The sequence below is a fragment of the Cyclopterus lumpus genome, chromosome 4, assembly GCF_009769545.1.
Source record: "Cyclopterus lumpus isolate fCycLum1 chromosome 4, fCycLum1.pri, whole genome shotgun sequence".
NCBI lineage: Eukaryota > Metazoa > Chordata > Actinopteri > Perciformes > Cyclopteridae > Cyclopterus > Cyclopterus lumpus.
This window is the reverse complement of record NC_046969.1, coordinates 14,322,870-14,346,857: the sequence shown is the minus strand read 5'-3', so window position 1 is coordinate 14,346,857 and position 23,988 is coordinate 14,322,870. Positions and strand designations below refer to the sequence as shown.

The 23,988-nt window shown below is 40.4% G+C and overlaps 4 protein-coding genes across 5 annotated transcripts; 3 read left to right on the top strand and 1 right to left on the bottom strand.

The window, feature by feature from the left end:
- Positions 1-674: 674 nt before the first annotated feature.
- On the top strand, positions 675-2,709 carry smim7 (small integral membrane protein 7). The gene is made up of 5 exons (XM_034530796.1): positions 675-783; positions 1,011-1,052; positions 1,157-1,209; positions 1,337-1,427; positions 1,868-2,709. The coding sequence occupies exons 1-5, from the start codon at positions 758-760 to the stop codon at positions 1,881-1,883; spliced, it is 228 nt and encodes a 75-aa protein (XP_034386687.1). The 5' UTR covers positions 675-757; the 3' UTR covers positions 1,884-2,709.
- A 949-nt stretch (positions 2,710-3,658) lies between these two features.
- LOC117730077 (mediator of RNA polymerase II transcription subunit 26-like) lies at positions 3,659-8,450 on the top strand. 2 transcript variants are annotated; one of them, XM_034531575.1, is made up of 3 exons: positions 3,659-4,004; positions 5,308-5,382; positions 5,481-8,450. In XM_034531575.1, the coding sequence occupies exons 1-3, from the start codon at positions 3,933-3,935 to the stop codon at positions 7,050-7,052; spliced, it is 1,719 nt and encodes a 572-aa protein (XP_034387466.1). In that variant the 5' UTR covers positions 3,659-3,932; the 3' UTR covers positions 7,053-8,450. The 2 variants fall into 2 exon arrangements, with proteins under 2 accessions (XP_034387466.1, XP_034387465.1); XM_034531574.1 differs by having other exon boundaries at positions 3,672-4,004; positions 5,305-5,382; positions 5,481-8,441.
- Positions 8,451-9,395: 945 nt separating this feature from the next.
- On the top strand, positions 9,396-19,206 carry slc35e1 (solute carrier family 35 member E1). The gene is made up of 6 exons (XM_034530750.1): positions 9,396-9,771; positions 11,308-11,378; positions 13,745-13,882; positions 14,437-14,562; positions 14,656-14,901; positions 15,390-19,206. The coding sequence occupies exons 1-6, from the start codon at positions 9,444-9,446 to the stop codon at positions 15,609-15,611; spliced, it is 1,131 nt and encodes a 376-aa protein (XP_034386641.1). The 5' UTR covers positions 9,396-9,443; the 3' UTR covers positions 15,612-19,206.
- A 2,008-nt stretch (positions 19,207-21,214) lies between these two features.
- Positions 21,215-23,467, bottom strand: LOC117729384 (prostaglandin E2 receptor EP4 subtype-like). Its single transcript, XM_034530394.1, has 2 exons — positions 22,688-23,467; positions 21,215-21,544 (listed from the first exon to the last, which is right to left on the bottom strand). Exons 1-2 carry the CDS (start codon positions 23,465-23,467, stop codon positions 21,215-21,217), a joined length of 1,110 nt encoding a protein of 369 aa, XP_034386285.1.
- Between the last annotated feature and the right edge of the window lie 521 nt (positions 23,468-23,988).

Sequence of the window (23,988 nt, the reverse complement as noted above, 5' to 3'; positions counted from 1 at the left end):
ATGTTACCTAAACCTACTTACATAACAGCAACCGAAATGTACGTTTTTTAGAATATATTTGATTTATCTTTCTATTTTTGCTTTTAGTCAGTGAACAACAATAATAAGAGCAATTACCTCAGCAACCAAAAGGGGGAGCCCAAGCCATAACATTAAAAACGTAGCTCCCAAATGTCCACTTAAACATTTTTGTTTTATTATTTCGAAGTCAAATCCATTAAAATGTGGTCAGCAAGATGCGACCTCATGCCAAATAGCCTTCCTTTAAGATAATGTTGCCCCTGCTTCTTGATATATTTGCTCTTGATTATGTTATTTTATTAGGTCAATTACATGTGTTTTACTTTTGCATCGTGGTAAAAACCAAATACAGTTAAAGTTCATAACAAAATAGTTCACTGTTTTTGACACTATCCAAAAGGTTTTGAGGGGATTTATAGCCCAACATGGTTGAATGAATGAACATGGAGCAAATCCTTCAAATTATTTGAAAACCCAATTTTAGTCTTTGAGGTATAACTTTTCAGATGCTGTATGTTGTTGTACATTCATCTTATTCATCCCAACCATGCTTCTAACTATGACTTTTACCATTTATTGTTGCTATAACTGAAACCACCACTATATAACTGAAACCTGACAGCCCTCATCCGGGCATTAACCCCCCCACATAAGGCTCTGAGATGCTATTGGTCACATTCCTGATTGCGTGAACGAACACGGAAGTGAGGCGTCTCTGTGATGTGATTTGATCAAAATGATCGGAGATCTGTTGATATTCGGGTAATTGGTCCGGTTTCTGACTTGTATCACTACATATACTTTTGTATTTAATATAAATGTTCTCACTGTGTGTGTTATTTTGCAATGAGTTGCTGGTTCGATGGCGGTGTATCACGCTAGCTAAATAACAAGCTAGCTCTGGGCTAATGCCAGCTCACCAGCAAGCATTAGCTCAGGTAACACAGCTCCCGTTACCTATCAACAGTGTGTCTCTCTGTGCTCTCCAGGACCTTACTGGTGAATGCAGGGGCTGTGCTGAACTTCAAACTGTGAGTATTAACGTTACGGTCACACAGTTTAAAACCTCACATCAGAGCTACAAAGCTAAATTAACAAAGCAACCAGTTGAAGTTTAACTATGGATGCTTTGCAGCAAAAGGAAGGAGTCTCAGGGATTTGGAGATGAGTCCGGATCACCGACAACAGGTGTGTGTTGAAGAGAGAGAGAGAGAGAGAGAGAGAGAGGGAGGGGGAGGGGGGGGGGGAATTATAAACTGGTGTGTTCTATGGTAAATTAAGTTCTCAAATCTCAGCCATCAAACTTGTCTTTTAGGTGACAACATCAGAGAGTTTCTGCTCAGCCTGCGATACTTTCGGATCTTCATCGCTCTCTGGAATGTCTTCATGATGTTCTGCATGGTTGTGTGAGTAATCGACATGATCCTGGTCATGGTAGTGAATAGGCTACAATGTCTTAAAACACTGACATTATTGTGATGATGGGATTTCAAAAGTTCTGTCCCAAAATGTTATTTTAAAGAATAGATGTCTTGCTCTCAATAAATCCCACGCAAGACCCATAATCACCAATGTATCGTGTAATCATCCTACTACGTCCTACTATTAAACTTTGTTTCAAGTTAGAGTAAGAAACTACTTCCTAGTGTGCGATATCTGATATACATTTATTATTATTTATTTATTTATTATATTTATGTTATCAAGCCTACTTTCCTTCATTCATCTTTCTTTATTGTTGAATTGTGCTTTCTTACATGTCCAACAATATTTATTTTTTTAAGAATCCTAGACATTGATGAAGTTCTTGCTTTTCTAACTTGCTGATCGTCTTCTCTCCTGACAGATTGTTTGGGTCTTGATCAACATTTGGGGCGACTGGACTTCCATCAGGATGCTGATTTTCCAAGAAAGATTCTATAAACTTCTCCTTAATCTGAGTTTGCTGTTCTTTTGGCCCTTTTAACTGTAATTAAGCTGCATTTTCTTTACAACCCGAAATCATAAATCTGCTTCTGGCTGTACAGGAATTTATTAATCGTATTTATTTTGTCTTTGAAGTTGTTACATTTGTACCCTTTTTGATCAAGATGTAACTGCACGAGGTCCCTTGCCCTTGCTGGATATGTATTGTCATGTGCCCCTGTGCTTCTTTATAGAACATCAACTTTTTTTCTCCAGCCTGCCCGTTGGCTTTTAAAAGAAATGGCAGGATTGAAAAGGATGGATAACCTTCACAGGATGAAAAATGTTTTCATGTAACGTACCTATGTGTCATCGTTAAGGGTCACGCACCACAGTAAGCAAATTGATCAAAGCTGGTGGAGAATCTTGTGACTTGCCATGATCATTTTGCTTAATCATCCCCTTTTCTCTTTTACTTAATTACATCTTCTTTGTACAAATATCTACAAATTTACACACCAGCTCTTATGCTCTAGTGTAGAGTATGGTTGAGACAGAATATTTTAATGCAGATTATAAATAAGAAAAGAAGCCATTTCCTTTATTCTGAGGCAAAAGTGTATATATAAATGTCTCTCTTTTCTTAACTAAACAAATACAGTTTTCTTATCCAATGTCTGTTCATTTACTTGTATGGTTGCGCTTGGCTATTGTCACAAGGGATGCATGATCCAATTCTTACCTCATTATACATTAAATACAGTTTATTGTTAATGTCATAAATTGATGGTCTGCTACTTCCTTCCTAAGAATACTTAATATATACTACATACCAATTGTATACAGTATGTACTGTGCAGTTATACAATTATACAGTTTGGGGCAGTTAATATATAAACAATTTACATACTTTGCTGTCATATATTTTATATTAAAATTCAAACTGCTACTAGAATGTCAATGACAATTAAATGTAACAAATAAAAGTAAAATAATTATTGTCTCTTCATAGCCAAAAAAGGTCCTGGGTTTGAAATCATTGGCTGTTGAACTGGATGGAAATAAATTTAATGAATGTTAGGTTCTATGTGTGGACTTGGACAAGTTGGAAACCACTTCTGGAGTTAGATATGTCTCACTGTTTGAGGGTTGCAACCACTCTAGTCGTATATTGTGTCGGATCTAAATACTATCCTATCTGTTTTCTTCAAATCCCAATGAGGTAACAGTGCCACCAAGTGACAATGAAAAAAAGAGCAATACATATGAAATGTATGTACAGTATATATAATTAGAAATGTAGGTTTTTGACAGCTTTCCTTTTTTTAATAAGGATCAGATACTTGCAAAGTAATATTAATGTATTTCAAATTGTAACTTACATTTATAGAAGTGACATTTTTCCTTAAGAATTCCGTGTATCATTATCTTAGATATAAAAAAATATATAATATATTTCAAGGGAAAGTTGGGCATACTATTTTTTATTATACATACCTATTTGCACGTAAACAAATTTCGTTTTGAAACCTCTAACGGAAAACTGTTACGGTATGAAACTTATGAATGAATGAAAAACTAAATATAAAGATCCTTTGTCGTGTAGATCACCATTGTTTAACGCGACATCTTTCCATGGATGTATGCATCTCTCACATGGGATCCTTCATCGAACGGATCGGATGTGAACAATTGGTTACGTAAAATTCTCCCATCATGCTCTGCGCGAGCTCTTCACAAAAAGCCCGATGAGAAGACGGGAGCGGAGCAGGCTACCAGCCGAGGGGGGTAGCCGATACCCGGAGAGGTTTCTCGATGCTCGTCGTCCGAATTATTAAATCGTGACGGCAGCGAATGAAAACCAAAATAAAAGCATCATAGACCATGGTGCTCTCACCCGGAGAAGGTCTTCCGTCGGGCCTGTGAGTGTCGGCAGGTTCGCCACCGCTGCCTCTTCGGGGGATTCTGCTGTCTGAGTCCGTCCTGACCCGCGACACCGCCAGGCGATGACAGCGGCTACAGCCACTCCGCAGGTGATGAAAGACCGGCTGCTACAGGCCATCGACGGCCAGAGCAATGTGAGTATAACCGCTAGTCTCCCGAGGACAAAGTGGGCGCAGAAAGGCAGACAACAAGGCCAAGCCGACTCTGGGTTGACAAAGTGGGGGCAGACAGTGTCAGTATGTTACTGCTGATTAGCTGGCTAACATCACTAGTTAGCTAAATAAACTAATGCATTCCGACTCCGAGCTATCTGACTTCTGTTGATGTAGCCAATACTTGCTGAACTGAGCTTCCAGGTATGAAGTGTAACGGTAAATCCAGAGGTAAGGGTCCTTTCGTGACAGAAACGTTGCTTAATTCGGACTACAGTGGGATCAAGTGATATTCTCCGAGATTACATTATCATCTATACTCTTCTCTATCAAACAGTTGATGAGATTATTAAGATATGTTACAGCACTTTATTGTCAACTTTCATGTTACAGCCAGACTGCACCGCATCCAGCAAACATTTCAAGCAATGACATTTAAGTTTTGCTGTGTGCCGTCCAGTTTTATTATACCTCTGGTAATTGCCAGATATTGAAAGATGCTGTAAAAATACCACGACAATCTTAGAAACTTAATTAACAGTGCCGGATATGGTATTTGTTAACTTGGATACATTTATATGTATACTGCACTGCTGTGTGTTCAAGCACATAACTTAATAAGCTACTATTTGTTTGCTACTAGATATTCTCTGCATAATTATGATCACATACATGGCGTTAAGTGGGGTGGATATGACGTCCTCTATCATGATGTTTGTTAATTAATCTCACAGGAATGTGTTTTGGGGCTAATCCAGCAAATTAAACGCCCCAACTTCATATATCATTGATGCAGAAATCCTAAAATCAAATCCAGTACAACGGTCCATTACTATTAGAGATATTAAAGGGATTGCAGCCACAGTAATGCACCTTTCTTCTATCTTACTCTTCTTGTGGGAATAAAAAATATATTTGCATGCAATCTCAGTTTGTCATATTGAGCCTGAAACCAGTAGAAGTACTCCAAACATACAGGTGCACACCTGAAAGTCTATTCAAATCATGCCTCGACCTTTTAACGGCTTTTATTTCTCTCTCTGGAGAATTCATGCTAATTGGGCCTATGATGTTATGGATCACACTTTACAACATCTACATAGAAACAACTGTACGTGGGCGCTGTTGTAATGCTGATAATAATTTGATGTCTCAGTGTGTGTGTGTATATAATATAATAATTATATATATATATATATATATATATATATATATATATATATATATATATATATATATATATATATATATATATATATAACAAACGTATGCATTTTTTCAGCAGATATGCAACATGGTGGTAGTGATGGAGGTGATCTCCTTTTTGGAGAAAACTCCTATCACCAAAGAGGCACTGGAGGTGGGTTACATTCCTACAGTATGTGAATACAAAATGACATGCAGTTAAATCCTGTCTGGTGTTAAAAAGCAACTATGACCAATCTTATCTCCATAAAGGAAACCCGTCTTGGCAAGCTCATCAACGATGTCCGGAAGAAAACCAAGAATGAGGACCTTGCAAAAAGGGCCAAGAAGCTCCTGCGAAACTGGCAGAAGCTAATTGAGCCAGGAAAGGGTGAGGTGTTGTCCAAAGGACACAGCGGTGCATCATGGTCTTCCAATGGTGGTGCTCATCCTTGCATCTCCACTACAGCTGCCACCACACCATCAAGTAAAACGGGTCCCGAGTTGAAGAACAGAAATGACTTCAACAACTGTTCCTCCCCGAGGGTGGAGAAACCGAGCAACAGGAAACGTAAGGTTGACCAGAAGGAAGGACAGCTCTTACCAGCCAAGATATCCAAAACAACTCTTGTTGATAAAATGCAAAACTCCAAACAACTACCAACCAATGGAATTGGTGGTAGCTCTGACATTTTTACAGATACTCATGCACATCAGTCTTTGGAAAGGGAGATTTCTGAGCCATTGGACAATGAAAGGCTAAATAAAATCCCAGTCAATGCTGTAAAACCTCATCCAAGTGCCCCAGGATACGTCAAGCCTCCAAGCACGTCTTCTTTGCTAAAAGCATCAGTTTTGCAGCAACAAGCCAGACAGGAGAAAGCTTTCTCTGGGGGGCAGTGTCGACCCAGAAGCCCACGCTGTTCCTTGCACAGTCCTCAGACTCCAAAGCAGGAATCTGGTGTCAAACAGACTGCATTACCAGCACAGGGTCTATCTAGCCCCACTGCAAGGCATGGGTCTGTGGACACCTCTGGGCTGGAGCCTTCCACTCAGCCTTTCACTGGTTGTGTTCAGGGTTTGCCCACAGGCTGTTTAGATTTGGATTCTCAAAGCAGGCCTCCCAGTACGTCTATTCACAAGTCTTATGCCTCCACCTGCAGTGATGTGCTCAGTTTGGAAGATGATAGTCCAGTTAACAATACAGAGAAAAGGAAAAGACAGAAATATAGGCCTAAGGACCACGTGATGAATTTAGATGGACAGAGCGTAGAGGATGACACTAAACCTGTCAGGTTAAAAGACAGGAGACTGACATTTGACCCTGTAACAGGACAGATAAAATCCTCATTACAGAAGGAGTCTTGCCAGGAGGGAGGGGTCAGACTGGGCCACAGACCTGAGTCTCAGTGGTCAGAACAGCCGAAGCAGAATCCACTGGTCTCTCCCAGTCCCTTCCAGCAGACAGACTGGAAAGAGCTGTCGAGGAGCGAAATCATCCAGTCGTACCTTAGCCAGCAAAGCAACGTCCTGACATCGTCAGGCACACACACCCCCAGTACACACTTTTTCATGAACGAGTTCTTGAAAAAAGAGGAGCACCGAAGTACAGATGTCAAGAAAACACATGTGTTGGCACCAGAACTCCCAGCCAGGGATTTACCAGGAGTTAGCAGAGAGGTCATCAATGAAGACTTGAACAGATTACACAAGCAACACTGGTCTGGGGTTAACGGTTGCTATGACACAAAGGGTGCTTGGTATGACTGGACGGAGTGCATCTCTTTAGACCTGCATGGAGATGAGAGCAGGTTGAACATACTGCCGTACATCTGTCTGGATTGAAACTGAGGTAGCGTTTTTAAATTGAAAGTTGAAAGCTGTCTTTATCGTATAGCGGAGCAACTCTGCGTGTGCGTGAAGGCACTTTATTTCAGTGTACGCTGCTGTTTTGCATCGTTGGTAAAAATGGAATCAGTGTGCTGCCTGCTTGCGTGTGTGTGTGTGGAGCACAAGGGGTGTAATCAGTGTTTTTAGGAGTGTTTGAACATTGACAGCACGAAGGAACAAGGCTATGCATTATCTGGCCATTTAGTTGTGGCTGTTCAGTAACTGTACAGAATGAGGTACCAATACCTGCCATTCTTTGTATGGAAAAGGACAACACATGAAACTACACAGCTACATTTTATTATAAGTACACATACAATGTGGAATGTGACTTCACTTGATTTTCTGCATCCACGTACATTTAATCCACCGTGCAGTATTATTTATTTTATATTTAAGTTACATTTTTAGCAAAAGTATTTTTTTTAAAACATAATCACCTATCAATAGAGTAGTAAGCTACATAATTGGAACAGAAGACCAACAGATACGTCTCCCAATAAGGTTTTGTTACACTCGTGAATCTTGAAGGCTATTTAGCTGTTAAAGCTGAAATTAATCTTCAAGTAGCTATTACCATTTGGTACTAACAACTATACTGCTGTGAAAAATGTTTATCTTTAGAACAGATGTGTACCCACTGAAAAACTGTCTCTTACAGCCTCTTTTACCAGAAACATAACTGACAAATCAGCTTTAAAACAATTGAGTATTGTTCTTGTGTTAGGTTTGAATGCTGTTCAATAAAGTGACATTGAACTGCCAGATGTGACTCTTCAGTTGGGGTGAGGGAAAGAAATGCTGGTATGATGGTTGAAAAATGCACGTTGATAAATAAATGTGGCTGTCATGTATGATATTTATTGCTATTTACGTATTCATTTTAAGATTTACATGTTCAGTTACACAAACATTTTTGTCTGATTTGTTTTATTCAGAATTGGGTCAGTGACAGTCCAACCTTTTCCTGCTGATGCGCCAAACCTACATTACACAGGAAACTCCAAAAAGACACATTCTGATAATGTGAACTTTATTTTATACTTGCCTTTTCCCTTTACTGTGTATTTAAGATGTAAAATATTAATTGAAATGGCAGGGCAATTAACGCTATAGCTTGCATCTTTGTACTGTCAGGAAGAACTGAGATATAAATTGACATGCTGGATAAAGTACTTAATATCATTCCTGTAGATATTGTTTGCCTTATGGAAACCTGTGTTTTCCCTAAAGACAGAGCCTTAGTGAATGTACAGAAATTAGCCTTTTGTGTTCCATTGAATGCAGAAGAGAACATATTTGCTACTTCGTCCTTTTAAGTGGACATGTTATGTGTTAATAAAAAACAACCTGAAAGAATTGTGATTGTCTTTTTTCTTTGCAACTGCATTAATCTAACTGACAAATTATTTTCCACAGTGCAGAATCTGCGTGCACATCACTCTCAGATGAATTACCATTTATTCCTGTATACTGAAAACGTTTTGACAACATTGCTATGCTCATAAGAAAAGGTTGTAGCTGTTTTTATCAATTAATTCAACAGAAAAAAATGTCATCTATTTTATAAAACATTATTTTCTAATGAATCTTTCAAGCAAACTAAACATTCCCTACTCCTTAGAGCATTTGCTGATTTTCTGTCTTCTTCGATAATATGCTGCATCTCTTTGTCTTGTGCCGTTTTGTGAAAAAAGCAATTTCACTGTTATTGAGAAAATAGTTACACTTTTAAATTGACCCAATCATATGAAAAAATCTAAACGATTATAAAACCTGATAGATGCAGCCCTCAATGCAGGATTTTCCTACCTCAAGTATGAAGATTTCATAAATGCTGTAGCCACCAGGGAATATGTAGGAAGACTCATTGTTCTGAATGTCCATTTGAGCTCATTCCACTGAGGCTTGAAATGAAAAGTTGCATTATGAAATAAAACAGGAAAAAGAACATTTCACAATGTCACGATTATGTATATTGTATATTTATTATTTTTAGTTATTTCACAATGTGTTTTTATTTGCTTCATTTTCAACACTTTCATGTCACAGGTATGGGACATTGCTTTGTCTACACTTCCAGCTGTGGTGCGCCAATTGGTTTGTTTAAATTCATTTGTTTTTATTCATGTACTTTTTTCAATATGTATTTCCAAGATTAGAGAAATGCAAACGCCCCAATATCTACCATTTTGATTGCAGCTCACAAAAATTTCGTTTAATAAACGCGTGTCCTTGAAGATGCTTTTATTTTGAAACTATTCACCGGAAGCTATGCGTCGAGCCCCCCTCCCCCAATGAGCCACACACGCACACCGCCTGTGTCTCGTCACTCCGCGCTGGAAGATGGCTGCGGCGGACCGGCCCCCTGTTAGGGAAGGGATCCGGATAGTGTTCCTGTGTGTGGGCTGGTACACGGTCAGCTCGGGGGGCAACATCGTCAACAAAATAATCCTCAATGGATTCCCGTACCCGGTCACAGTCTCTCTGTTTCATATTATTTCTATCGTGGTCTTCCTCCCGCCGCTGTTGCGCGCGTGGGGAGTCCCCAAAACAGAACTGCCGAGCAAGTACTACCAGTGGTACATCCTGCCTTTAGCTTTCGGGAAATACTTTGCGTCTGTGACGGCACACTTCAGCATATGGAAAGTACCCGTTTCCTACGCGCATACCGGTGAGTACAGCCCGCCTGACTTCACGTGGGTCCTAACGCGAGGCCACCCGGTAACTTGGTGATGTGTCGGTGCCGTCAGGTGACGCTAGCTCCGCGGCTAACGATGGACTGCAGTACGTAACTAGCTGGCGGGCCTCGGTTTGTTGTGGCGTTATTGAGGTCGAGAACAGACGGACTTTCGTGAAATAAATGAATTCCCCGTTGGTCCTCTAACTACAAACGGGTCATCTCTAGGCTCCATGCAATAACCACCTTCTGTTAGCTCGCTAGCCAACTTAATGATGGCTGATGCACAACGTCAGGGGGGAGGGTCCATTACTGGACCGGCTGAATTGCCGTCTTTAACTTAGATCTCTGGCTGCCGGATGGAAATCAGATCACAGCTCCTCATGTAATGGATTGTGTCCTCAGATAAACCATGTGAAACACGAGTGGGTTACTGGCTGTGGAGTTCAGTAACGCTAGCTGTCTGTTGTGTAAGTTACACTCAGTTGCCACTTAACTTAACGTTACACCTAACTAGCTAAAACTAATTCAAGCTGACAGAACTGGCCTTCACTAAATTCTTCTTTAATGGCGGTTATCATGTTAAGTTTATGTTGAAACTGTTTTGAGTGCTTTACGGTCTTTTTGGAGTGTGGTGAGAGGATGTTGCTAAACTTTTGTTTACCGTATTTCTATATCAGTGAGTAGAGGCTTGATAAAGGAAACGCCTCTCGGTATGAAACGTTATAGGTCAACAGCAACCACAACGTTGAGCCTCTATTACCATAAGGTTGATTCAACACATCTCTGACACGGTTTAGAGAACAACTGACCAGCCATCATGACAGCAGGACATATTGCAGGCCTATTATTAGACGGCTTTACCTAATAAAGTGGCATCTGGCTTTAAACTGAAACAGTCCAGGAATTCTGTTAACCTCTCACCTTGAAATGCCTGTCGTATTTAGTTTGGGCCACCTGAATATACTGCCAAATGAGTGTTTATAGAATCAAGTGCACTTGAAATTGCACCCCATCTACACCACTTTAGAGAATTCTGGTTGTCTTGGCACCTAATTTAGGTGTTAATGCTGAAATGTCGATACAATCTGAGTGTTGTCATCAATGATAGTTACCATTAAGTCTTTGAACTGATTTTACCAGCTAAAACTACTCGAGTGAATACATTCCATCAGTTTCCACCAGTAATCTGACAGTGAACATGTACATTGTACACAATATGTGTTGTTGATCCTTTTAGTACCTTTTTTCAAAGATCAGGGTTTCTCCAATCTTGAGTGAAGTTGTCATTGTTGTTGGTAACACACACCAGGATAAACCTAATGTACAGTACACCAGTCAGACGCAGTGCAACAGAGGTGTGTTTGACAGAGGTGTTGGCCGGGCTCTGACATCGGATCATTTCATTCTCCAAACGTAATCAGTCTTGTACTCTACCTGCTGCCATTAAATGGCATTACATTGTGGTGGAAACACATTGATTGTTAAGCTGACATTGTCCCTTTTCTATTTTTTTTCTTTCTCACACAGTCAAAGCTACAATGCCAATATGGGTGGTGCTGTTATCAAGAATAATCATGAAGGAGAAGCAAACCACAAAGGTGAGTAGGTTAAAATGCAAACACGGAACAAGGCACGCTCTGTTTCAGCCTGCGGCCTCAGGCTATGTCTCAGTGTTTGAGACTGAGCAGTGGTGATGTGGCACAGTAGTGTCAAATATTACGGCCACCTGCAGCGGCTTTTTTCCCTGAAGTTGATCAGATGTTCTTTCGGGGTGTCGGCGGTCAGAACTTTTTCTTTCCACAAGCCATATTCACCTTTTTAAAGCCCCACGTTCACCCACTGCTTTTCATACCATAGAAGTGGTGTTCATTCATGTCTTTCTTCAGTATGCTGTGGGCAGCTGGTGGAAAGGCTTCAGGTGGTTGAACACTTGCACTGCAGAGTAAAATGAGAACTAGATTTTCTGGCCCAAAGGTGTCATTCAAGACAAATCACCTGTAAGGTACACACAAGCATTCTTTGATTTTTGATTTTTTTGCTTATGTAAAGATATAAGTGATATATTTTAGGTTACGGGTTATTTATTAGGGCTATTTTTTAAAGTTATTGCAATCTCTTTATTGTTTTGTATTAATGTATATTTCGATTGCTTTTTTTTGTTATGGTACATTATGTCTTTTATTAATTATTTTTTTCTTTCATGGTGCCTCCCAGCAAAATGTATTTCACTAAATTGTAGAACAGGAGTGACAATAAACATGGGAGGGATTTACACTTGGTTGATCCACCTGAGTTGATGTAATTAAGTACATATTGTAGTGTATCAAGTGTTAAGTTTTAGCATTATATTAAAACACAAAACAAAACCTTTAATAAGTCGTTTTGTTAGTTTTTAATGGACCACACATTTTCTTTAAATGGTAACACGGTCATATCGCTGCATAGCAACGTTTATTTTCTCCATTAGTCAATTGTTTGGTCTGAAATGTGAAAAAAGATTGAAAAATCTAAATTTCCTAGAACGCACGCTGATTTAGTCCAATTACAGATCTTGTTTCCAAAATCAAAACTATTGCTATCATATCATTTTCTACTGATCTAAAAACAAAAATGTCGTTGGTTGTTTTTCATCCTGATGGTGGAACATCTTACAGTCTAGGTCACTGCATGTGAATTAGGAGACCTTTGAGTCTCGCATCAGCTTGTCATGTTTATCTTTCAGTATTCAGACTGGTCCACAGACCGGGAACGTAGGTGTTGATGACGTGTTTCTGTGTGTGAAGAGATCTTGTTTGAACAGCAGCAGGCCGCTCTGCTGTACTGAAGAACCTTAAGACTACTAACAACTACTTTGTAAAACACAATCTCTCAGTTTTTTTAAATGACAGATGCTCAAACATCATAAAGTATACAGAATATGCTCAGTTGCCACATAACAGCATAAAGAACAAACATCATAAAAGTAGAGTTGATGGTAGACCTGTTGTATTGGATTGCACAAGTTGACCTCATAAAGTGGACAGTGTAGATTTTCCAAGAACGGAGTACATTGGACTAAACATTCGTGGAGTCTCCAAGTCTTCCTATTAAGTGCAAAGTGCCTTCCGGGTGAATTAAAAAAAAATTAAGTTGGGAAACGTGAAGTGGGACAGAAATCTAGGCCTCTGCCAAAATAGACGAGGCCTTTCTTCACTTTCAGGGTCACAAAGAAGAAAACCAGTCACTTTACAATAGTGTGCTTGTGTTAAAAGCACTTTGATTGATTAGCATAATCGGTGTGTTTGCAGAAGATAATAAATATTGTGTTGTGTTTAACAAGTTGTTGCACAAAGTTTCTTTGCACAATCTGTTGAAAAGGTTTAATCATCAACCAACACAGGAAATAGATGGCTTAAATGCGCAGTCTGCAGTTGTGTTAACTTATTGTTGAGATGAGACAAGTTCTAGCTAAAACAAGTTCACAACCGGTTTTTACTTCCTTTACTACAGAGACCCTCATTGTTGTTGCTTGTTGTGGCACCTCATTTCTCATGATCCGACATTTAAAAAATGCAAATAAATCCGGTTGTAGAATACCTTTTTGAGGTGTGCGTGGTCTCAGATTGAAGGTTGAAATGAAGCTGTGCTTTGAAATCAAGGCTTAAGGGAATGTTGGAAATACACATGCAGAAATCACACCCATACTTTATCAGCCTGCCAGAGCTACTGTGATAATGATTTATTGATGTTCACGTAACGTATAGCTTTTATTTTATCATCAGTGTTGCGATGTTAAATGTAGATGTACAAACCAGGAAACAGGCCGCTCATATTCTCGCTCATTTTAGTAGGGGTGCATCTAACAATTAGCGTTATTGAGAAACAATCCCGTATGGAGCAAATTATGCTTTGATATAAATTGAATTGTTGTTTTTCTTGGTTGCTGCTGACTCTGCCATCCGTCTCCGTGTGGTCCGTGTCGTAGGTTTATGTATCGCTCATCCCCATCATTGGAGGAGTGCTGCTGGCCACAGCGACTGAGCTGTCCTTTGATGTTTCTGGACTCATCAGTGCTCTGGCTGCCACGCTCTGCTTCTCTCTGCAGAACATCTTCTCCAAGAAGGTAAGTCATTCTCAGGCTGGTGTGTGCCACATGAGGGGGGTTGGGGGGGTGGATTGAAAAATGTTACCACTTGGTGGTTTGCTGTGAAACGCCTGAAACTGACATCCTGGTTTGTGAAGTTGTGCATGTCTGTGTGTTTTTAAAAGTGCTGCTTTATAAGAGAAGTGGCTCTGTAAATAATAAATAGGAGGATTTCACAAGTGCCACTAACTGTAATCACAAAAGCCTGTTTCTCTTTTGATATTGACCGGTATATGTATCTGGTGATTATGAGGTGAAAACAATCTTCAGAGTTGGAAAAGTTAGGAGAATAAGGCCCATTTATTAAATATCTTGGCTCACACTGAACTGACTTTTTTTCTGCCGTGAGGGATTGTTTCTGTTTTAAAGAGGCAGCAGGACTGGATTCTGTGTCATGTTGAGTACGGTTGTAGTGGACAACCGGAAGTATCGTAACAATGAAAGCCCCAAAACTTTACATCTTTAACTCCTTTGCTAGTGCAGTCGTTTATTGTTCTACTACATTTGTCTTAACTGATCCTTCCTCCCTAAAGGTGTTGCGCGACATAAAGATCCACCACTTAAGGCTGCTCAACATCCTGGGCTTTAATGCCGTTATCTTCATGCTGCCCACCTGGATTCTGGTGGATCTCTCTGTTTTTCTTGTTAATGGAGATCTGGTGAGTAGCAGTACTGTCTTGTTCATGACATTTACAGCATCTGGCTTGTTATATGAACCTGAACGGAGCCTGACCGTGCTGCTTTCCTTTCAGTCAGAAGTCTCAGGATGGACAGGTACCTTCGTCCTCCTCCTCATCAGCGGCTTTTGCAACTTTGCTCAGAACGTCATCGCGTTCAGCGTACTGAACATCGTTAGCCCGCTCAGCTACGCGGTCGCCAACGCCACCAAGAGGATCATGGTCATTAGCATCTCACTGCTGATGCTGCGCAACCCGGTCACCCTCACAAACGTCATGGGTATGATGACAGCCATTGTCGGGGTCTTCCTCTACAACAAGGTGAGTCGGCCTTGGATGAAGGAAGGGAGTTAAATGAGGAGCTAGGACAGAGGAGAGGCAGACGTTAAAGGAGACAAGAAGAATGTATCTTCTTTTGTTCCTTTTGAACTGAAAGCTCTTCATCAGCCATCTCAACCAAACTAATATCAGTAGAGGATATTGTAGAAATGTGTGGAGGTTTCTAAATCCAAAGTTATTCTGCAGTGTACAGTTATATTCACTGTCTATAGTTTATGCTCTACCAGCACTTTACTCCATTCACACTTGTTCTTTCTTAAGCTGCAAGCTGCTTGGTACTCTGCCGGAAAGCAACTTTCCGTATCTTTCACTCTCCATCCCACTTAAATGTAAATGGTTAAGTTGCACTTCCTCTTGGAGAAATATTTGACCCACCCAAACTATTTAGGATCCACGGTGCAGTACCAAAGAACCAACTCCAAAGACACCCAGTCATTTAATATCCATTTGTCCTTCTCCTGTACTAACAGGCCAAGTATGACGACAACAAGGAGAAGAAGCTGCTGCCAAGCGCCAATCAGGACCTGGTGTCCTTTGACAACCCGACTCTGGAGAAGGTCCAGGCCAACGGGTCAATGCCTTTCTCCCACGGCTCAGAGCAGCAGCACAACTGGAACAACGAGCTTACTGACCACTTCCAATACAGCCGGCAGGCCTACACGACAAACGGCAACCACCAGTACGTGGTGTGAAGGAGGGTCCTGTCCTCGACGTCATAGACATTACTGTGTCGCCGCCCTCCCAGCAGCGGGACACAGCCCTGCTCCAAACACGAGACTGAAGGCAAGTGCTGTTTGTTCTGGATAGGAAGAATGAGATGGCCAGTGACGTGACCTCTCCCAAGCTCCTCCGCTTCTAAACATCACTTTCTGACAGCTTCGCTGTATGACATTGTTTATTTATTAGTTTTTGTAGAGACTGTATGTGATGGTCTGAGAGGAAACAAAACTTAAATCACCTGTTTTCAGACATTTGGGTGACAGATTCAGCCATGTTATTCACACACAGAAATGCGTCGCTGTAGGTGGACATGCAAAAGGTAGTTAATATATGATTTGCACCTTACTGTCTGGAAATGTTTTGTTTTCAAAACCATCCATAATTTGGTATTTTGGGTAATTTTGTTCACTTTCAGAGGAAAGGCTGTAATTGTTTAATGTGAACGCTAACTTGCACCGAAACAACAGTCGTGTATACATTTTTAACAAACAAATCTCAGTGGAAAGCCTTAACATTTTCGTTTAAGGCATTTCATGTGTAGGCGTTATTTTTCTACATGAGGCACCTGTAATGATATGAGGAGAAACAATCGGTTTGAATCGTTGTCCTCAGTGAATAAAATACATTGCACTCTTCAAACATTTGATGCAGATGGGACTTTAGGAAACGCTCACTTAGAGATTTTGTAGATTTGGTCTGATCAGTTCAGTTATTAATTTCTCCCTCAGGGTGAACTGTAATGATGTTGGTGACCCTCTGACGTTGTTCTAGCGCCACCAACAGGTCAAAATGGCCCAAACTTATATTCATAACTAAATTCCTGCAAAATTAATGACAATTCCCATCAGCCTCAGCCTTTGTTTACAGTTAATGTTAGCATACTAGCATGCTATACTAACATGGTGAACATAGTAAATGTAAATAAATATCAGCATGTTAGCATTGTCATTGTGAGCATGGCAACAGTAGCATTTAGACTGCACTCACTTTGCAACGTCCCTCAAAATTACAAGTGCCTAATGAACAAAAATGCCCAAATATAAACATTTAAAAAATCATTGCATCTGCAAGAAACTGATGCTCGAAAACTTGTTGCACAAGCAGATCCGTTAACATTAAGTCACAACTGAGTGTTTTTAACTATCACCATATTTTCATCACTGAACACATGCGGCCTCCGTATCTTTGAACTATGGAGGCCGTGTGAAAGATTAACTTTCAGAGTGAGACCAGTTCTGTCTCCCAGAACTGTCAATGACCTCTCAATGGCCACGCGTCTGTCCTTTCCCCAACATAACTATTTAGTTCATGGTTTGCTATCATGGAGCATAAATGTAAAAGTTACAATTAGATTTACCAAATCAAAGCATCCTTTCAGTGCATAAGAATTCTCGTATTCCATCTTTCTAAGTCTAACCATGTAAAAATGTAATAGGCATTATTTTGCTGTCAGTTTTGAGACAATTAACAATTTTTTAAAATTGATTACTGGTATTTATTGATTTGCAAAGCTTCTCAGGAAGAATGATATTTTCTCTCCTGTCGGGTGTTTTTTTTTCTTCTTTTTTTCCCCCCCCAAGCCTGAACAAGCAGGCCCGGTTCCAGTTTGCACATCATGAAACAACAAAATGTGTTCTGCAGATTGTGGCGTTCTGTCAAGTGATTTGAACGTCATGGTGTTTTACTTTAAGACATTTTTGTAACTGGACAGATTCAAAAGGAGACATGCATGAAATCACAGGTTTGGTTTTGCAATTAAAGATTCAACTGTAATTAAAAAAAGGTTGATTATCACTATTGATTACTGTCTGCAAAATGTTTAACTAATAATCATTTGTTGAAATGCCTTTTTCCTGCTTGAAGAACTATTTAATGTAGGAAACAGTCGCTTGCTCTTCTTACTGTAGGATCTCTGATCTGAATCTCACTGCAGCAATATACGGTTATTTTTTTTGTTTTGGTGATTCAGCTGTCTCAGCATTGGAAATCAATGTAGAATTTCTGCTCATTTATTTTGTAAGGACAATGCTCGTTAATTTAATTTTTGTAAAAGTGCCAGTTGTAGCCTGTGAGCTTGGTTTTTCAGCTGTAGTCCCATGTAGATGTGGGTAAGGGGATAGTGTGGTTATTAATACACCCTCTCTTTTTATGGTGCACTGGTTTTGTCTTCTCTGACAAATTAAAAACACTGTCACATTATTTAGTCTGGAGGTAAACGAGCTCTGTGGGGTTGGTGCGCTCTGGCCTTCCCAGAGACAAACTAGTATCAGTAATAATAATATTTTTTTAAGTTATATATAAATCTAAGTAAGTGCTGAGATAGTTTGTAGCTGACATTGTTTGTAGTCTTACGTAGCTGCTCTGGTTCTCTCCAGCAGGGAATGAAATCACCACTGTTTTTGATACAAAGATCAAGTTGGCTGTTTTGGACTGTTTGACCAGAAACACCTGCATGTTGGCATATAGTTCACTTCAACAGCCCTGGAATAAAGATTACCTTATTCAATTGTCAATGTTTATAACACTGCTGTTGTAGTTTTTGTGTTGCACACTTTGAGGTGTTTACATTTTCGATAAAATGGAAACACAAAAGCAGAATTATTAGAACTCCCACCACAAACGGCAGCCTCATAAATATTAAAAGTAAAATCCTCTGGTGTAAGCACGGATAATAAAAAAAAATTCATAGAGGCATCATTTATTATGTGATATGAAAGTAGAGGGCCCTCTGTTTGGCTTTACAGCCGCACATATCCTGTATGGTAAATGCTCATCAACTCCCTTCAAGCTTGTGTTTCAGCTCCAAAGCAGCAGAACGATTCACTGCAGAACAAAGTGGAGCGTTTCACACCTAAAGCACCCGATTATCAAAAAGAGACCGAAACAGCCTAATGAAAAGTGGATATCATTCACATTTAAATGTTTATTTCACTGTAAAATCCTACTTTTTACTACTGTTATGTGACGAATCAGATGTCTGAAAAAGCTATTTTGAGTACTTGTCCTGATATAATATTAAACAATAAGCAATCGTTTCTTCAATGCTAAATCATGTACAAACAGCTTTGTTCTCGAAATTGTGTCTTCAACAGGTGGAACATTGATAACTTAGAAAGCTGATTGTTTGCAAACTATTTTTGTAAATGTCAAAGGGGGAAATCTCCTCCCTTTTAATCGTCATATATACTTTTAGAAACAATCTAAATTAGCTTGTCGGTGACAAATTTCAGTACAAATAGCCTTTTATGGCTTAAATGAAATGGAGACTTCATCTGCCTATCGGATTCAATAAATCAGGTTGAGGACTTATTGTGTGATTAAATCTACGTTTTACGGGAATTGCGGAGGAAAATACTTAAATGCTATCAACAGCTGAGAAATGTGATTACATTGTAGGCAGTGTGACATCGATGAACAATATCCAAATAGACAATCCTTTCATTCAAGAATGTAATATACGACCTGCAGAAAATGAAAAGCGTTCCAGTCACATTTAAACCTTTTGTGGTTGATTTGTTTTTAGGCCCTTTTGGATTTCTTCATGTCTTTTCTTCATGTTGCCAAAAGCAGTGTGCAAAAAGTATAATTTTTTGGTGTTGATGCACCACAGGGTGGGAGACTATTGCAGGTGGGTCAGATGTTAAAATTCATAAACTACAACATGTAGGACACGTAGTTTATGCATTTCCTTCTGATTGAGACACACTGTTTGTTTCTGTAGAGTGAGCTCACTGGGAGAACACTGTTCATTTGGATGTGTGCTCTCTCTTGTAAAGCGTTTAACTGGAATGTAAATGTCAATGAATGGAGAAAGGGGAGCTTAATTTGTAAAACTTGTACAATTATTATTTCTGTGTCTGCAGTTGATCTCGAGGCAGACTTTTTACTTAACTGATGTTCATAGATTTTTATTTATGGTGTCAAGTTACAAACATGTTGTACAGAAGTGCAGCTATGCACAGTCTTGTCTGCTTATTTTAGTAAATGGTATTTTTAAATGTTGGGGAGGGGGGGGGGGAATAAATGCATTATGGAATACTGATAAAGAGTGAATATCTTTATTAATGTACACATTTATGTTTCATTCTTTTTATTTACATTTTGAATGCTGGAAAACTTTGAATTCAGCCACACTTAAATGATCATTTTACATATTGCAGTGTCATATTTGTGTGTAATTTATGAAAGCAGGTGTTTAATGTGGAACCGTTTAAGGTTTCAGATTTAACGAACAAGAAACGTATTGCTGCCCTCTGCCTTTAACGTGGTTTATCTGGAGTTAAAACAGATATCACTTAACTAGTCAGGACATGTAGGATGAATATGTGGAGGCAACTGTCTTCACCTGGAAAGTGTAACTTACTTAATTAAAAGGGGTTTGTGTACATACTAGAGTCTTGGAAGCTCAAGCCTAGATATTTTCACCAGAAGCTGCAGAAGGCTTTTAACCACAGCTGAAAGTAAAATATGACATTGTTGTATAAAACCAGTAGTGTTTTTTGTTTTCCTGCCCCCTGGTGGCCGTACATCATTTAATGCAGCATCAATTGCATTACCTTTTGAACAACATCCTGGAGAGAACGTCATCATCCCAGTTGTGATGTTACAGTTACCACTATGTGGCCTCCCTTCATTGGTGAAACTCCTTTAACCAAACTCTTCAGTGTACGACATGCAGGTAAGTTCAGCCCCAATATGGTCGAAGTTTAGGAGACCAAAAGGAATAGTCGATGGCCAATTGGGCTTGTGTGACTGACTGCTTACAACAGAAACAGAATCTGATCTGAAAAACTGAAAGCTTAAATGTGCTGCTGGAAAAAGGTAGTTGAATATTTTCTTTGCCATTGTCAGGACCACTGAGTTTCCATCCGTTATCAATGTGAACTGTAAGAAGGGGATTCAAAGATGGTCAACACCATCTGAGATGATAACAACATGAGATCCAGTCAAGACAAACACAGAGACAAAAGACAGCAAGGCTCAATAGGATCTTTATAGGCTACACATGAATTAGTGTAATTCAGTCTGCTTCATCAAGCTTATCAGTCTCTCCTGATGCAAAACTAACCTCTTGCTAGTTTAACGTGTCAATGGCCGTAACTCAAGAGTCTCTGGTCAATGGAACCTCCAGATGAAATGAGCTGTACACCTTTCCTGTAGCATCATACTGATACATTAACATGATCTGTGTTGCTAATCAGGTGGAGGGAGGAGCTGATGAGAGATCAAAAGGTTGAAGTCAGAGCCCCGATTGTATGAGGCGAAGCTGGAAGACAGTGAAAGGCACAAAATAAAGGCTCGACCATGTCTTATTGTTGCACTTTGTCCAAGTCCTATAGTTCATTGTGTCCTGTGTCACTTCAGGAGATGTCTATAGATGCAGATCAGCAGTTTACTTTTATTTAATAAATAATATTTCAGTAACCCTGAGGGTCCTGTCCAGCTGTGGGTCCACAGAGACATCACAGTCTTTCCGTCCCACTGACAACAGCTCGGAGACAAAGTCCCTACATCGAGCTGCTCGCAGCCAGCGAGAGCCAAACATTCATAGATGTCAACCACGTCTTCCCTCTGTTTAAGACTGGCAGAGGCTCTCTGCGTTGTGCGGAGTGAATTCGACAGTGGCAGGCAGCTGAGTCATGATGTTTGCATTGCACATCAGCTGGGTGAACACGTGGCTTTCCCTCATGAGTTCGGGATGAAACAGGTTCCTTTGTGTTGCAGGAGATGAACTCCTGCGAGTGCTCCTCCCTCGCCTGGATAAACGGAGTAACCGCCGAAACAAGGACCTCCTGAGGAGGATGTAGATCCAGGGGTCGAGGATGGGGTTCACAGAGGCTATCCGGATGGCAGCCAGGTCAGCGTCAGGGTATTTATTCATCATGAGGTTGGCAAACAAACGGACCTTAAGGGAGAAAAACATGTTATTACGAGTTTTAAAATACTGGAATATGTGCTCTTTTTCATTACTTGTCTGGTTTCCCAACTCAAATCAAGGTTATCATTCCTAAATGTATTCTGAAAAGTGAGCAAGAACTATTTTAACTGGTTCCCAAACTGTTTGGCTTTTGCTTAAGACTAATACATTTCAAAATGTGACCCTTTGTCAGCAGTTTACTATCTCTGTCATGTGTGGCCACCGAGAGACAGGACCCAAACGCCAACAACGTTGCAAAAGAAACTTTATTCTTCACTTAAATTGAGGAATCACACACAACAACAGGTCTACAACACGCGATCACCAGGGAACTAAGCAGGACGACCCAACCCTGGGGAATGAGACCAACATGGTTTAAATACACAGGGAAGGTGCAGGTGATTGGACACAGGAGGAAACAATCAGGGACAGGGCAGACAATCACAGGGACAGGAAGTGTAGAGAAACAGAGGACACAAGAGATGGGGACTTCAAAATAAAAAAGGAAACAAGACACAAAAACTCCATATCCTGACAATCTCTACAAATTGTGTGTTAAAATATTTCAATTTTCTCTTCTCAAATTGTTTCATTTTGATGACTTTCGACTTTTTGGAGGTCTGAAAGGGCAACATTGTTACTTTTACCGTACTTGAGTTTTTACATGTAATGCTTGTTTTATACTATTCCTCTTCATTTATCTGACCAATGCGGTCACTTTAGTTACTCTATACATTACGATGTGGCTTACGAAACATATTGTCATTTTACATGAAATGATGTATTAGATTAAACTACCCAGGTCTAGCAAAACATTGATATTCTGCCTGCGTGTAACAATAATCCAACAGTCACACTTTTTTATTCCACAACTTCTGCATGCATAAGTTTTACTCTTATTTTAATATTTTTAGGAGGAACTTGCTACTAATCCTCAGCAAAGCATTTGAATACTTCTATCAATAATTAATTTAGCATAATGGAAAAAACTCAAGATATAATAGCTAAACTGTGTGCATTCCCCTTTTGTTTAGTTTCTGGGAAGAAAATGTAAAGCTTATCTGTTCCATACTTAATAGGCAAAGGGGATGCAACATCAGTAATCTGAAGAACAATCCGGTCCTGACTCACCACCAACGGAGCTGAACAGGCCAGAACCACCACGGAGGTCGTCACCAGCACCGCGATCATCTGCGTCTCTGCAGCCGAGGATAGAGCCCTCCACCTCTGCCGGACGCTGGCCCTGGTGACGGGCCGCTGCGCGGTCCTCTGCCGCATCAGCAGCAGCGCTCCGCACACCGCCAGGTTCAGCACGATGGTGCCCAGGATGAGCAGCAGGCTCACGACGCCGTACATGACGGAGTAAGAGGCGGGTACGGGCTCGTGTTTCCCCCAGTTGATGAAGCACCACGTGCCAGACCGCTGCACCTCGCTCCTGGACATGCCCATCGCCGGGAGGCAGCAGAAGAAGATGTGACTGATGTAAATGAAGAAAAGGAACTTTTGCGCAAAGCGTCGGTTCACCCGCCACCGCTCGTAGGTGTACGGGCAGCATATAGCCAGGTACCGCTCTGCTGCCATGGCGCAGATGATGCTCAGTCCTGTTAAACCGAAAAACAGCAACAAAAAGGAGTGAAACTCGCAGAGACGTTGGTCCTTCAGCACATTAGGGTCCAGGAAGTTGGCTATGGTGAGCGGACTGGCCAGACACGTGCCCAGCAAGTCAGTCACCGCCAGACCGCACACCAGCGTGTAGAAAGCTGAAGATTTCCTCTCCTGTCTTGATACCGAAAGGACGATTATTGCAATTAAATTCCCAATTGCTCCTCCGGCAAACATAAAAATCGGTAAAGCGTTTATCTGAGTCTCATTTGTGGAAACGGGTCCGTGCGTAAAGTTCTGGCTCTCCATCGCGAAATACATCGATACGCTTGGTTAATGTGGTCTTTCGTGGATTTGGGAGTGCATATCCAATTTAACCAGCTGTAACATGTGTTAAGTAGTCAGCGGGGGCATTTTCTCTGGTAGTCTCATCCCCTCTGCTTCCCAGCATTCCAGCTGCAGTTGACCAGAGGTCGTTGCGGAGAGGTGGGCTGTCTCTAATTTACATCCATCACCCTGACGTAATGGATGGGATGCTTTGAGGATAAGCGATAGACAAATGATAATGAACATATCTTTGTGTCCCCTTTCAATCCACGCTTCATGTCTCATCTGTGGGCGTCATCCCAGCCCTGCGTAATAGTTGTTGCCGCCTGTCAGGAGGTCAACTTGACTGGCGTAAAGAAAGAATAACGAAGACGCCTCAATTCAGCTGACTTCACCAAGATAGACATGAGTCATATTTAAATGATGAAACAGTTTGGTCAGCTTATATCACAGAGATATTAAGAGATAATCAAATCAAATAACAATGAATGAGTGTTTTTTCA

Coding starts and splice junctions, on each gene's coding strand:
- smim7 (XM_034530796.1), top strand. CDS start 758: ATGATCGGAGATCTGTTGATATTCGG. Junction 1,053..1,156: donor GCTGTGCTGAACTTCAAACT/GTGAGTATTAAC, acceptor GATGCTTTGCAG/CAAAAGGAAGGAGTCTCAGG. Junction 1,210..1,336: donor GTCCGGATCACCGACAACAG/GTGTGTGTTGAA, acceptor CTTGTCTTTTAG/GTGACAACATCAGAGAGTTT.
- LOC117730077 (XM_034531574.1), top strand. CDS start 3,933: ATGACAGCGGCTACAGCCACTCCGCAGGTGATGAAAGACCGGCTGCTA. Junction 4,005..5,304: donor CCATCGACGGCCAGAGCAAT/GTGAGTATAACC, acceptor GCATTTTTTCAG/CAGATATGCAACATGGTGGT. Junction 5,383..5,480: donor TCACCAAAGAGGCACTGGAG/GTGGGTTACATT, acceptor ATCTCCATAAAG/GAAACCCGTCTTGGCAAGCT.
- slc35e1 (XM_034530750.1), top strand. CDS start 9,444: ATGGCTGCGGCGGACCGGCCCCCTGTTAGGGAAGGGATCCGGATAGTG. Junction 9,772..11,307: donor CGTTTCCTACGCGCATACCG/GTGAGTACAGCC, acceptor TTTCTCACACAG/TCAAAGCTACAATGCCAATA. Junction 14,902..15,389: donor GGGTCTTCCTCTACAACAAG/GTGAGTCGGCCT, acceptor CTGTACTAACAG/GCCAAGTATGACGACAACAA.
- LOC117729384 (XM_034530394.1), bottom strand. CDS start 23,467: ATGGAGAGCCAGAACTTTACGCACGGACCCGTTTCCACAAATGAGACT. Junction 21,545..22,687: donor CCTGTTCAGCTCCGTTGGTG/GTGAGTCAGGAC, acceptor TTCTCCCTTAAG/GTCCGTTTGTTTGCCAACCT.